Below are 14,176 nucleotides of genomic sequence, written 5' to 3' on the forward strand. Positions count from 1 at the left end.
TCTTGCTTAAGGGAGACAGGGGCGGGCGCCAGCGGGAGTCGAGGGTGTAGCGGGGGAGATGCAGGGAATGCAGCGGCTTGGGTTAATGACACTGGTTTCAAGGCTAACGTGTGGCTGAGGTGATGCAGAGAAAGATTCTTCCTAAGCGGAGCTGTATGGGGTTGGGGTGAGCTGTCTTCCAACCCCCCAACCTCTGGAGGGCAGCCTCGGGATTGCAGCTGCCGCCGGTTCCCACCTGCGCCCACAGCCCGGTTTCGCTTTGCTACTGCCTGACTTTTCCTCTTCCACTGGGGTGGGCTTGAGCCCGGGGAGCATCCAGGAACCCCTCCTAGGCCCCTCCGGCCTCTCCCCTGGGAAGGGGAAGCCTTGGTGGGGTACCGGCGGTGGCGGGGATCGAACTCGCCGCTTGTCCGCCTCGCACAGTGCCCGCCCCCTGCGGTCCGACGCTGTGTTCGAACCTTCCTTATACCGTGTTCTCTCTTACACCATGTTCATACCCTCCTTACACCATGTTATTTCTTACACCAGGTTCTCATACCTTTCTCATACCTTTGACTGAAAGAGTCAAAACTGTTTTAAAGAGAACAGTGTATGTGTAGATATTTGACGGCTAAAGATCTTTGATCACTTCTCACTTAAAATAGGTTTCACTAATAGATTTCATATAATTCCTTTCCATTTTTTTTTTTTTTTTGTCAGGATAAGTTAAAACACGATTGCCTTAAAAAGTATGGAGGTGTGATCAATATGATGACCAATGCTCAGCAGCTTTGAACAATGTGAAGAATTGTGTCAAGGCCAACTGGCAAATAAATCTCACCTTCCAGTGCTGAGTGTTCTGCCAAGTAATGAGCACAAGCACATTGTCTGTTCTGGTAGCACAGGGCTGATTCTACAAGTAGGAAATCTCTAAACATTCACCTGAAGAGAGGTTGAGGAAGAAATTCCAAACTCCATGGATGCTGTTACAAGCACTGGAATGCCTGACCAGTTTTCCTCCCTTTATAACTCAGATAAGCACATCACTCAAGGCAGATATCGTGGTTTCTACTCCTTTCGACTCCTCAGGTACAACAGGGTCTGCCCCCTCATTGCTCAACCACATCCCCACACCCCCCGCCCCACGGACACACACCCACCCTTGGGATGTTGGAAAGTAGATGCTCTGCTGCCTGAAGCTTTCAACCGTGTTTTTTCAACTCATGCACGGATTGTTTTCTGCTATATGTGTTGCCTGCAAATGCGTGCAGGAATGTGTATGTTGTCCTCATTTTCTTATACTGTTAACAGGGTAAACGTTGCCATATAGCAATAAAGCACTGGTGAATAATGTAATGTCAATCGTAATGTAAATTTCATTCTGTGTCTCTTTTTCCTGCTTTAAATCCTTTATCCTTATCATACTCTGTGCTTCACTTGACCGCCTCAGAGGTAATGCCTGAGAAGTGACCAGGGGGTGGGCTTGGAGCCACCCTCAATCCTAGATGCAGCACCTGGAGCTGCAGCCACAATTGCGTTGTAAATCCAAGTCCAAACCACGGCTGCCAACTACCAGCTAAAAGGCACCACAGCCCGGCCCCTTGTCCCCTCTCCAGCCATCAGGAATCACACAGTCAGTGTCATGAGGCACAGGCTGGGAATCCTTGTCACTCAGCCTTTTTCCCGGGCTGAACGTCAGTGAGACTGACTGGAGACGTGGGGGACTGCTGAGACTGATTTCAGAAAAACTAGTGTTGTGTTCTGTTAAAGACCAAGCTGCTGGAGGTGGAGTGTCTCAGCACAGCAGTTGCTCAGTCTGATACCTGTGATTACCGGCTATCAGACAGGCTGCTCAATTTTGAAAATAAAGAGACACATCAGTGTATGCACTTCTACAGAGCAAGGGTTGGTTTTTTTCAGTCAATTCTTCATGGGCAACTACTTTCTTTTCAATTCATAAGGTTTTGGACACATATTTTAGTATTTCTGGCAATGCCAGAGTCAATTAATATCCTTATTTTTTTTGTCTCCTTCATGCTATAAGTACCAGTTGAGCCTGGCACCAAAACCTGTTAGCACTGTTAAATTAATAATTAATTCTTAAGCACTGAAAGAACTAAAATTCCTTTGACAAGTTCCTTTCTTGTGAAAGAAACATAATAGAAAAAAGTGTGACTAGTATTTTCCATTAAAATACATAAATAATTTGTGAAAGATCTTAAACACGCAACCACTATAAATATCTTCCTCACTGTCTCAAATGGTGAGGGAGTGTGTACTAGTGACTGGGAGAGTCAGGACATACGTTCCAATTCCGGCTTTGGCTGTTGCAGACCACCTACAGAACAAAAGTGCTTATTAAATATTTAAAATTAGGGGTAGTATTAAAGCAAATTTTTATATTTAAAAAAACCAAAAAAGCACATACACATCATAATACAGAGCCAATGGCAGTAGCAAGTTAAATGCAATAAGAATTCTCATATGTACAGTACCTATTAAACACTAGTATGCGTTTATACTGACATGCATGTAGAATTTGCACTCCACTTGTAATCTTCCAGAATCATTCCCCAATATTAAAAGTGTTTCAGGCCATTTTCATTTTGTTGATTAATTCTTTATGGCATGGATTTAACATTTTTGTTTTAATTTGGATTATTCCAAACTACAGACTATTACTAGTATTCTTTGATGTTGATGAAATACTATCCAATTATACAACGAGGCAACATGAATCATGTGCAAAATAGCAGGGGGGGTTTAGGGGTCTTAAAGCATCTTATAATGTCAGTAGAAGTTTTTGCATTTATGGATTTTATCACCACATATCAACTCTGTCGTAAATTACTGCTTTATGCACATTCATTTACTGTATTTATATTGCTGCTTTCTAACAGAATATTCACTCTAGCAGTCGACATCCTGGACAGTTTTCTAGCTAAAAAAACCCAAAAGACACATACCTGGACACAGATACCTTTCCATGTATGTGTGTGTCTGTTATAAAAAATAATTTTTTGTTGCTGAGCAAAAATACATAGTAGCTTGTACTGGATCTAATGGGAGAAAATAGAGCTGCTCTGACAGTCTGCAAAAGGAAGAGAGTAATTCCAGAGGTAAAGATCCACAGAGGATGCCCAGCTGGCAGCTCTCTCCAGCTGATCCACTGCACTGTGGCACAGCCTGAAATGGCAGCTTCCCAAATCTTCAGGCACAGATCCTTCACGGTAAGACAGTGACATAATCGGCGTCATCAATTTCTGTAAAGTATTAGATAAAAACAAAAAAGGATGTTGTCATTGCAAGTGGCCCTTCTGAAAGGCCACAGTAAGCAGGACAGCCTGTGGCAGGGCAGATATCAGTAACTCAGTTTTGTTTCTCAGTATTCTTTCTGCTGTTGCAGGGTCATTGTTTAGGCCCTCTGTCCTATGGACAGCAGCCCACACAGAGGCAAATCCTGCATTGCCTTTTCTGAGCCATCAAGCTCTGTTATAAACAGTTTTATCATGTGAGATCCCCTTTTTCCTGAGGAGCAGTGAAGTGTTGGAAATCATTCATACTTGATAAATCAGATCAATAGCCCAGATATCTGTGACTATCGCATAACACATCCTTTCTTCTCTAAATAAATACCCAAGAGAAAAGGTCTCATCCCAACCAAGGAAGGAGGGCCTGAAGAAACCCTTTCTCTCTTACACTTTGTTCAGATTTATTATGCTTTTTGAGAAGCCAGGGAAAAAGCAGAAATTGCATGCTTGGGACTCAAAACTCCACTATGGAAACTTACTGCTCTTCAGGCAGCCACTCTCAGACAAGCTGTTCCTAGGCTAGAAAACAAAGTTCAGAAATCTCCAACCACCAGGATCGTGACTCCAGTCCCTTGAGGTGTTCCACTGGTAGCACTGGAGTGCTCAGTCCCACATGTGCAGCAAAGCCAGCTGCTAGTGCAACATGAGGGACTGGGACAGGAGAATACAGTGCTTGCTTTGGGGAGCACTGAGGTGTGTTGTGAGGTGCCTGTGTTTCAGAGGGATCCATCATGACATTAACCTGAGCTCCCCTTGTGACCATGTAATAATGCAGTTCTGAGGAGAAAGTTTGGAACGCTGGATAAGTGAAATTTAAATTAAAATTGAATAACAACAATTCTAAAGTAGTTGGATTATTTCTGATAGCCTCTATTTTTATGGACAACCACAAATATTTTGACAGTGAAATGAAAGGGTTTGTTTTCCTCCCTGTGAGTCCAGAACAGAGCATTGTGCATCTACTAGAAAAATCCTTGTTGCAGGACCAGACAATAAAATATGTATTACACCTGATTTTTCCTAAAAACATATCCATGCTACTGCAGTATTTTCCATCTCCCCAGAGCAGCAATAGTAAGATACCATAAAAACATTTTTAGAGCAAGTGTGGCCTATCTGCCTTCTGATGCAGGTGACAAGGTGATGTTGAAGACATGGGAAATACCTCTCTGCTACTCTTTCCCTCAGTCTGTTGGGCTCAGGGAGCACTAGGACTGTTGCAGTGCTGTTGTGTGCAAAAAATTTAGTGACTGCAGCACAGAGAGGCTGCACCACACCACTGCCTTGAGCTATTTATTGTTAGGCGTGAGATGTAAATCACACAGCAGATTGGAGACCTAAAGGTTTCGTTTCCTTTACAATAATGGTACTTAATGAAAGGATTTCCCTTGCTCACGTGTTCCCTCACTTTAACTCTTGTCACACTCAGTCAGAGGACACTGAACAGTTTCAGGGTTATTTTTCAGCCTGTGGCCTGATGGATGCTGGAGCTGAGCACAGCACAGCAGTAACATGAAGAGTGGCTTTCAGAGGTGTGTGAGGGGTGCTGGCAAGTTACCAATAGCATGTCCAGTCATTCCTCCCAAAACAAGGCTGTTTGGATTGACATGGGGCTATAAAACATTCTAAAGTTTTATTAAAACCTGCATCTTTATTGCATCTATTTCCATAATTCTGTCATGTAGAAATATCATATGCCTGTCTTACACCTGGAACTCATGAGCATAAATTAGCAGAAGAAAATCAACGAGAGGCTGAACTCTCTGGTTCCAAATCTGTGATTCTGAGTACCAGGCTATATACTTATTAATTAGTCGTATTTTAATAAAAATCACAATTAATTACAAGATGACTGGGGTTTTCTTCTTAATTTTTTTTTCTTGCTCCCCTCCCCCCAGTCTCAGAAATAACTGAGTTAGGTTTTCATGTAAATATAGCTTAGAACCTGGACAATGAAGGTAAGGGACAGCTTCAAGTCCCAGTGAAGTGCAAGGGCCTGCTGGCACCTTGACAGAACCACATTGGGTAAAACTGGTTCTCAGCCTTCCCTAGCCTAGAAATGTCAACACCCATGAGGGAGTGAGATGTGGGCAACATCACGATTCTGTATCTCTCACAATTTTAGTTTGTTAATTTGTAGTGGATGAGGGTAAGTAAGATAAGTAACCTGTGAGCTAAGAATAGCCATTTTCAGTGAACATAAGAGAGAAGGGAAAATGTCGAACTTCTGTCCACATGAGAGGACATTTAGCAACTATTTACCACAAACCTGTCAAAACTGTCATCTTAGAAAAAACCCACAAAGGCAGAGCTAAATTTCTCACCACTATAAACGCTGTCTATTCCTGAGTTGAACCTCTGGCTTCTTTGCGAGGCCTTCTGTTTCTTCACTGGGTAGCGGAGGTTTGTTATTAGTCCTTGGTCTGGCTTTTCAAAAGTATATATCAGGTCCTTTAACGTTCTGAAGATCCTCTCTGGAGCACCTTCAGAAGTCTGCAAGGAAAAGACAATAAAGTTTGTTTGCAACTGTCCTTCCCATGGAGTACCCTAAATGAAAGGAATTATAGGTTGTTTCTTATTTACCAAGGACCTGTTCGTAAACAGGTTTGGTGACAGAATATTGTACCTTAAAACACTTGGGACACCTGTTTGGTAGCATTGATTTGGCACTAAGAGTAACCTCCCTCGTATTTTTTTTTTCCCAAAAGAGCATACATTTAAAATATTGGTGTAGATGTGGGCTGCAGCAACCCACTACAGCAGAGCACCAAAGAGAGACAGCATTACACACTCCCCTCTGGTCTTAGAGCATAAGTTTAGGGATAACTTATTTAGGTCTCACTTAAAATGTTGTATTTAAATAACTATGTAACAAACAGGAGCCAAACTTTTACAAAATGTCAGCACTGTCAAGTATAGGACATGTGCAGTGGTGGCGGATGTGTCTGAGGATCCATACGAACTCCCCCAGCTTTAACTATCAGGCAGGGGTTTATTATCTGTCCAGCTTTGTAACTTGCCTTGGACACTCCTGAGGCTAAAAATGGAGAATGGTACTCCTTAGGGGAGCAACAATGTTCTCACAACCTGCTTTTGAAGTGTGGGTTCATACAACAAGACCAAACTGCTTCCATGGCACAGCCCCACAGGAATTTGTACTCAGACTTTACAGCGCTGGTGACTTCAGGGCCAGACAGTGAGCACAGCTCTAATCACAGCAAGCATCCTCATTAAAAGTGAACAGGGCTTTGGTTTCACTTAATTCACCATCTAACAAAGAAACATGTCTTTATTTTCTTTGGTTTTCTGCATCCTTTATCTTCCATTCAGCCCTGTATGGATTTTGTGCCACTGTCTCTGTGTACTAGATCTGGCTGGGATGGAGTTAACACTCTTTGTAGAAGCTTGGATAGCACTGTGTTTTGAAAGTGTGACTAAAACTGTGGATAACACACCCATGTTTTGGCTGTTGCTGAACAGTGCTCATGCAGCCTTCAGATTGTTCTTTTTTTCACATTTTGCTTCCCTAGTGAGTAGCTTGAGGGCGTGCAACATGCTGGGAGGGGACACAGAAGGACAGCAGATCTGAATGTGCCAAAGGGCTATCCTATCCCATGCCATGCCACGCCATGCCATCCTATGCCATCCCATCCCACACTGTGATCAGCAATAAAAGCTCAGGGAAAGTGAAGAAGTTTGTGATATGGCATTTGCCTTCTCATGTAAACATTGTGTGTGCTGAGGCCCTGTTTTCTAGGAGGTGGCTGTCTCCTGATAGGAAGGGGTGACTAAATTCCATCTTTGCTTTGCTTGCATGTGCGACTTTGCTTTACCTATTTAAATGGTCCAGGAGTTTCCTCACTTTTGATCTTCATGTTCTCTTCCCCCCACCTCCCCTGTTAGGCAGGACAAGGAATGAGCAGCTGTGGGGGTGCTTAGCTGCTGATGGGGGCAAACTACTGCACTCTAGAAAGCTCATGGCTGAATCTGGCCTTTAAAAACCCCCAAACAATCTCTCCTCCACCATCAGTATATTATTTCAGTCCATTAGTTTAGTAAGCCCAAACAATCTGACTTAAAATTTTGAACAAAACTCTTCTTTCACATTCTTGGCAAAACCTTGTAAAGAAAAGTGGGTTTGAAAAAACTAAAAGTGTTTGAGTTATTACCTGCTGATAGAAATGACAGCAAACCCTGCTACCGTGGCTATAGTCCAAAACATATTATTTTTTTCAACAAACCATTCTTCTTCATGGCAAATTGCATCTTTCATACATTAGTGGAAAACCACTAATAAGCAATAAATCACCAGCCTGCGAGAGCTTGGCATGTTTTTTATGAAGTGATTTCCTCATTCCACTTAAATGCTACTTAATTATTGGCAGTCCTTTTGGCTGTCTTACTATATGCAGAGTAGGGAGCCAGCTTTATAGGCATCCTCTCACATTGCCTGGGGATTTGATTGATGCAGTAGTCTGCTCTTACACTTATCTTTTCTTGAATAAGCAGCATTATCTGCTGCTTCATCACTTCAGGTGCCTCACAATCATACAGAATTATAGATCCTTTAGATGAAAAAGATCATTGCAATATTCCAGATCCCTACAAGATGCTGTGTGTGATGGCAGAGCTTTCAAGTAGAAAGAGCTAATTAGGAACAGGAGAAAGTAACAAAAATGATAGATTTTTCTTCAGTGCTATCAAAAAGAAATGGTCAAATCAGAAAGCAGCTGGTTAATAAATAATAGATCTGCTTAGATTATAAGGAAGTTCTACAAAAACAGTAACTACTTTTGAGCTCATATATAATAATAAATATAACATCAAAAAGACAAGAAATGAGTAGAGAAGAAAGCAAACTTGTAAATATTTTCTATGGTATTGTGTTTATGTATTTTGTTTAAAATCTATGATCTATGATAGATCAAATGATCATAGACTAAAATGATCATTGATCAACTAAGATCTTTTAATCGATGATTTTTAAAATCTAAGATTTTTAGTGCAATCTCTAGATATATAATGAGAGTTACTCACCTGTATTCTAAAATATCCTTGGTGCTCCCTGAAGATACGGTAAGTGTAGATGAGGTTTTCAAAGCTGTGAAAAACATGGTTGTATACATAATACACCACATTTGTAACTAAGTTCAAGAGTAGAGATACAGGAGATAGTATTACAGATATGAGAAGTTGTACAGTAAAATTCAATGAGATAGAGGCAGAAAAGCAAAGCAGAAGATTGCAAAAAAACAGAGATTGCACAATGAGTGAAGGTTTAATATCTTGAAATACAAGATTACTCTAACTAGGAGTTTCCAAGAACTTATGAACTAAACAAAACACACAGACCTTTTATAAGCATAATTTGATTCCACAGACATCATCTCCTCTCATCTGTCTTCTTATCCTCCTATAGTGTGATATCTCCCTGAATTTCATTTTGATATTCTATCTCAAGAAGGCTGTTGAATTCTTGGAGAGATGTTAGCAGAAAACGGCCTCCAGTCACCAGGACCCAGAAAATTACTGCATTGCTCCTACTTCTAAGAAAATTGTTCTTCCTTTGCATTTCCCAGGTTTTTAATTACTGTAATTTTTAATAATATGCAGGTGTTTGAACACTAAGGCTATTGATGGCTTTGGATGTAATTTGTCAGCAGAAATTAAAGCTTTATCAAGTACTGTGGTGGCAGCAACTCAAGAGGTGAACTCAAGGTCGTGACTGTGATGAAAAAAGGCAGCAGAGTTGCAAAACAATGTACACCACAAATAAGTGGTGGGGTTGAGGAGTGGGGAGCAGTGTCTGAAAACAAGTTCTTTTAACTGGTATGCATGTTCATCAAAAGAACTTTAGCTGTGGCTAAGTGAATTGAGCTGTCTTGAGTGGGAGAATCTTAGGGTGAAAACCTGTATCAGGGGACTTGCACGTAAATAAAGAGTTACTCTGAAATAAACTGCTTTGTTTTGCAAAAAGAGTTACTCTGGACTGAGATCAGGAGAAGGCTTCTAGTTATAATAGATTTATTTTAATTCAAAGAGTGGTATCACAAGGATGCATGTTTTCTTCTTGATATACCTGTGGAAATCCACATGTTCCTTGCTTAAGAGTACTTCATGAATGTAGGTGCTCATTTTTTGAACAAAGACAGAGAAGTGAGAAAAAAAAATACCAGAAACTGATAATTTTTAAAACTCATTTTTTACCAATCATCTAAATTTTAAAAGGTTACTGCCTGGATATTATTTAGCTACTGTACTTTTTATTAAATAAACATGAAACTACCATTAGAAAGGAAACTTCTGTTTCCACATTAACTACTAAATGCTTATCAAGAGCTGGTAATAGAGTACAAATTAATATTGCCTGGCCTAGGCACAGGGGAGATCCAGTGGCAGAAAAGCAAGGTGAGAGGAGAATGATGTTGAAGCATAAGGAGAGCAGTGGCAAGTGCAGCAGATCTTGACTGAGGCACTTGCAGAGACCTGGGACAGTTTTGGATGAAAATGACAGTGTGCTGTGGAGGAAGACGTATCAGCAGAGCTGTGCACCATGATTTGTTAGAGAAGAGATGCTTTTGAATTGGTTCCCACCATTCTGACTCCCAGATTCTCCATGGAAGTGCACTTCTCCCCATATCCCAATAACAGAGGTTGTTTGCAAGTGGATCAGGATCTCTCCCAGGGATCAGCTAATTTTAGAAAGATGCATCAGTTTGTGCATCAACCATGTCAGGTGCTAAGCAAAGTTTCAAGATGCAATTCTAATCCAAAAGTTGTCTTGAAACAGCACTGAGAGTTTCAGTGTTGATTTCCCACAGTTTTAGGTCTACTTTCCTCTGACTATTGAACCACTGCCACTAAGTCCTGTCTCCGAGGCAATTCTCAGCCAATACACTGTTACTATCCCATGTGCTGTCTGAAGATAGGCCTTGCTTTTACCTGTGCAAGCCAGCACCTGTTACACCACTGCTGCCACTCCTTCAGTTTAACTATTGCATTTATTAATGTATGAGATACAGTCAAATGCACTAAACACTAATATTCTGTTAGTTTTTAACACTAAAAACCCACAGAGGCAAGCTGGAAGTCACATGGTTTGTTGCACGCCTGCCTAGATATCACACTGTGACAGACCAAAGCATGTCTGTAAGATATCACAAGTTAAATCTGCCTTACCCTTAACAAAACAAAAAGCAAACAAAAAAAGCCCAACCCAAACCAACCCAACCCAAACCCCCCCCCCAAAAGGGGACATTTGTCCCTGTTGTACCTTCTGACAGGGTACGCAAACCTATTCCCTCCCACACTCCTTGTCCTCCCCTCACCCCCTACATTGTCTCATTCCACACCACAGCGAAAGCAGGTTCCCATAGCTCCCTCCCTGAGGGCTCTTTGTCCCCCACTTGCTATTTCCCTTCTCTTTTTTCTGTCATTGTGCAGACCTCCTCTCTTCTACCTACCAACCCTATAGTACTATGTTTTTCTCTCCCTTTTTCTCCCTTCTCCTTTGATGTGTATCATAAGAAATGCATTTTTAGTCATTGACAAAACATTTTCTTGTATTTTTTAATTAATTAGATGTGCTGTTAAAATTTTTTGATGTCACACTCAAACACATCCTCAAGGAAAGTGTAGAACCTCACAGGTTCAAGCAAAGAAAGACCTAGATTCTAATTTATAAAATTTAATACATTAGGAACAGATCAATTATATATGAGAAGTGTAAAACAACCTTCTTGACAGGGAAATAAAAGTGCTATTCTCTACAGGAGAAGAAAATAATAAAATTTTAATTGTAATTAAAGTTAAGGACTAGAAGTAGCAATTTTCTATGCCCATCTTGTCTGTGGATTTGTCATATGAATTCAAACAGGACTTTGTAACTTTCTGTCTCAGCTTATATTCTTATTTCAGGTAAAATTCCTTTGAAACACAAGGGTGATCTTTCATCAGGGAGAAATTCTACAGAGAAGGAAGTGTTTTGTAACGCACCATGAGACTTTTCAGTCTCTTAACAGTGCTAAAATGCTGTTTACTCATCATTACAGAGGCAGTAACTTTGAGTAAGGTTCTCAACATATTTTGGCAGGCTAAGCTATTTTCTCTGGGCTCCGCTTATTGTCTACAGAGAGAGGCCAGCACCAACAAATTACAGTTCATTTACTGTCTGTTACATAAAATATTTTTTGCAAATTCCACCCTCTCACCACTTACTCTAAAGGAAGCCTAAGGCAACCAGCACTATTTGAATGCGTACACACTCCCTCGGAGTCTGTTAATATCAGAGAAGAACCATTAGTGTTAGAGAAGATGAATGTTGCCTTTGGATCCATCTGAAAACTCATTAAAAAGTCAGTATTAGAGTACTTACAAAATACACAGACACAAGGCTCCTTCCACGCTCTCGCTCTCTCGTATTAAATAGCTACCATTCTTTCTCTTCTTGGCCAGCAGTTCTTCACAAGTTCTTCTTGTTATCTTTCCATGAAAAAATGGCAACTCCATGGACAAAAGAAAACAAGGTATCTTGCCTTTCAAGGCAATTCCAGAGGAAGTCAGAAGCCTGGCATTAAAAGAAGAGTTATTCCAAGTGCAGCTGCCTGCAGAGAACTGAAACTGGAGGCACTAAGTACACACACACGAGCTCATCTGTGTTGTTCACTGGCCAGTCCAACGTGAGGCTGGTTAGCAGCTGCTGCTCACAGCTCATGAATGCAGTGAAGGCAGGAAAGTGTTGGTCTACATTGGTCGCCATCCACACCAAAAGGAAAGAGACTGTTATGTACCACACCTCTAAGTTATGGAATAACTAAGTTGACACCAAAGAATAGTTATCTTTTTTTGTTTAAAGTGGCTCAAAGCCCTGCAAATAAGGCTACAGGAATAAGTCAGGACTGTATAGAGAAGGAGAAAATTATCTAAAGAAACTCTTGACCTTTTTATTCAGAATTAATTGGTGAATTTGAGAAGAGAAAATGGGTGTTTGTGATGTTCTAATCAGCCTCAGTCATGAAGCCATAGAAAGTTCCAGAAAAGACTTGGCAATTCTCTGTTCATGCAGAGGTTTAAACAAATTTCATCAAAAAAAGCTGTAGAACTATGCAAGGTGTTTAATAGAGAAACAGTGTGAGGTGGAGGGTTTCTCCCTAGCTGACTTGACCCCAGGTTGGGAAAAACAGCCCGTGAAAAAAATGAGGTAAATTCTGACCAAACACTGTAAGCAGGAGTAGCCATGTTGTACATGCAGCTATTAGTTTCATGTTTCTTACTCTGACGACTTTATATACACAAAAATCTGATATTAACATTAGTGTATTTAACTGCAAGTTAATCATGCATGTCAGTAAGATGATTTCCAGGGGTATCTTAGTTCAGGAATAAAGCAATAAGGTACTGTTTAGTCTCAAAGAAATTTCGAGACTTATGAAAAAAAGCATACCCTCAAAAGAGAAACTTAGAAATGGCAAGTCCAAAGTGACACTAAAGCTGAGGTCTCTACTGCAGTCACCAGAGATTACAAACAAAACAAGTCCCCATCCCCAAGTGGATGAACTTGTGTCTGTACTTACAAACTCCAATTTCCATTGTCTGCAGACAGCAGCATTTGGAATAAGTCTTCTTTTATCCCCTGAGAGGATGGCGATAGAGGTGTTGGGGGGGAAATACCCTTACCTTCCAAGTGCCCATAAGAGCATATGACAAATACTCTCCTTGCTTTGAAATACACTTGTATTTTCCTACGAGTTAAAACTGTTTGGGGCACATCTTATAAATAAACGTTTTCCATGAGGTATTGTGAGGTGAATGGCTCTTCCAGAAGCCCAGCTCTGCAAAGGAAGAGCAGCAGCTGCTCAGCGCTGCCCTGCTTCAGGCAGATCCTCTCTCCTCAGCATTGAAAGGAAGATAAATGGGAAACAACTGCGAATTCCTCTTTCAGAAAGGTAATGACTAGATCTTCTTCACAATTTTCCCTAAAGACCTCATTATCTAGGTGCAGAAATAGAAGACAGTAGTTTCAGTAGATCTTGCAGATCTAAATCCAGAAGTTACTTAAAGGGAAACAACAACCAGATGCTGCCCACTGATGGCTTAGTAGAGTGCTCCTCTGATGACAAAAAAACCTGGAGAAGGAGAAAGTGCTTGAGGAGAATTGGGGCTTAGGGTCTCCTTCCAGCAACAGTCACCATCCCCTGCTCTGACCACCTTCCTCCTCAGTTGTTTCCATGGCTCCCAGAGGGCACTCACGAATTAAGATCATCCTTTTTCCTTACCTTACCTATCTGTAGTCTTTAAATGGGCCTGAGAATAGGAGCTTGATTTAAAAGCAGATATCATAGAAGTACACCAGAGAAAGGGGTCTGGGAAGGAGAAAGAAGAGAGAGGCTATAAATACAGTGCGGTCTGTCACTAAACCACAAACATGATTCTGTGACCAGGCACAGGAACTTTACATTGTGTCTTGTATGCTTACATATATATGTGTGTGTGTGTGTGTGTGTGTGTGCAAAAATGCACAGCTTCTGGCAAAAATAAAACAGGACTTGCAGTTCACAGCCTGGGATACCTGCTGATGGAAGGGGAGGTGAGATTTCCTTGTCAATCACTCCAGAGCTACGCCATGAGCCTCAACACAGCTTGTACCATACAGCATTGAGTCTTTATTATGTATGTTGGGATCACATAATAATATATTTCCACAAGCCAAATTTAGCTGTAAACTCTGAGCAAACATTTCCTAACAAGTATTTATGGCTTAACAAATTTAGCAAGTATTTTTGGCTTACACAAACCTGCATACCCAGGCTGCCTTCTCAGCTGAGTCTCAGGGGTGGTCAGAAATATGAGCTGGTGGTATCAATTGTGATGAGATCTGTGATGAGAGG

At 41.1% G+C, this 14,176-nt stretch overlaps 1 protein-coding gene and 1 long non-coding RNA gene across 2 annotated transcripts; one reads left to right on the plus strand and one right to left on the minus strand.

The window, feature by feature from the left end:
* Nucleotides 1-10: 10 nt before the first annotated feature.
* On the plus strand, nucleotides 11-1,335 carry LOC116782839. The gene is made up of 2 exons (XR_004355375.1): nucleotides 11-166; nucleotides 1,069-1,335. It is a non-coding gene; the product is annotated as an uncharacterized LOC116782839 (long non-coding RNA).
* A 1,288-nt stretch (nucleotides 1,336-2,623) lies between these two features.
* Nucleotides 2,624-11,842, minus strand: SH2D1B (SH2 domain containing 1B). Its single transcript, XM_032680014.1, has 4 exons — nucleotides 11,665-11,842; nucleotides 8,328-8,391; nucleotides 5,615-5,783; nucleotides 2,624-3,242 (listed from the first exon to the last, which is right to left on the minus strand). Exons 1-4 carry the CDS (start codon nucleotides 11,796-11,798, stop codon nucleotides 3,205-3,207), a joined length of 405 nt encoding a protein of 134 aa, XP_032535905.1. The 5' UTR covers nucleotides 11,799-11,842; the 3' UTR covers nucleotides 2,624-3,204.
* Nucleotides 11,843-14,176: the final 2,334 nt, after the last annotated feature.

Source organism: Chiroxiphia lanceolata, chromosome 2 (assembly GCF_009829145.1).
Source record: "Chiroxiphia lanceolata isolate bChiLan1 chromosome 2, bChiLan1.pri, whole genome shotgun sequence".
NCBI classification, from domain to species: domain Eukaryota; kingdom Metazoa; phylum Chordata; class Aves; order Passeriformes; family Pipridae; genus Chiroxiphia; species Chiroxiphia lanceolata.

Coding starts and splice junctions, on each gene's coding strand:
- SH2D1B (XM_032680014.1), bottom strand. CDS start 11,798: ATGGAGTTGCCATTTTTTCATGGAAAGATAACAAGAAGAACTTGTGAA. Junction 8,392..11,664: donor GCCTTGTGTCTGTGTATTTT/GTAAGTACTCTA, acceptor TGTTTTTCACAG/CTTTGAAAACCTCATCTACA. Junction 5,784..8,327: donor AAGGATATTTTAGAATACAG/GTGAGTAACTCT, acceptor TTTTCCTTGCAG/ACTTCTGAAGGTGCTCCAGA.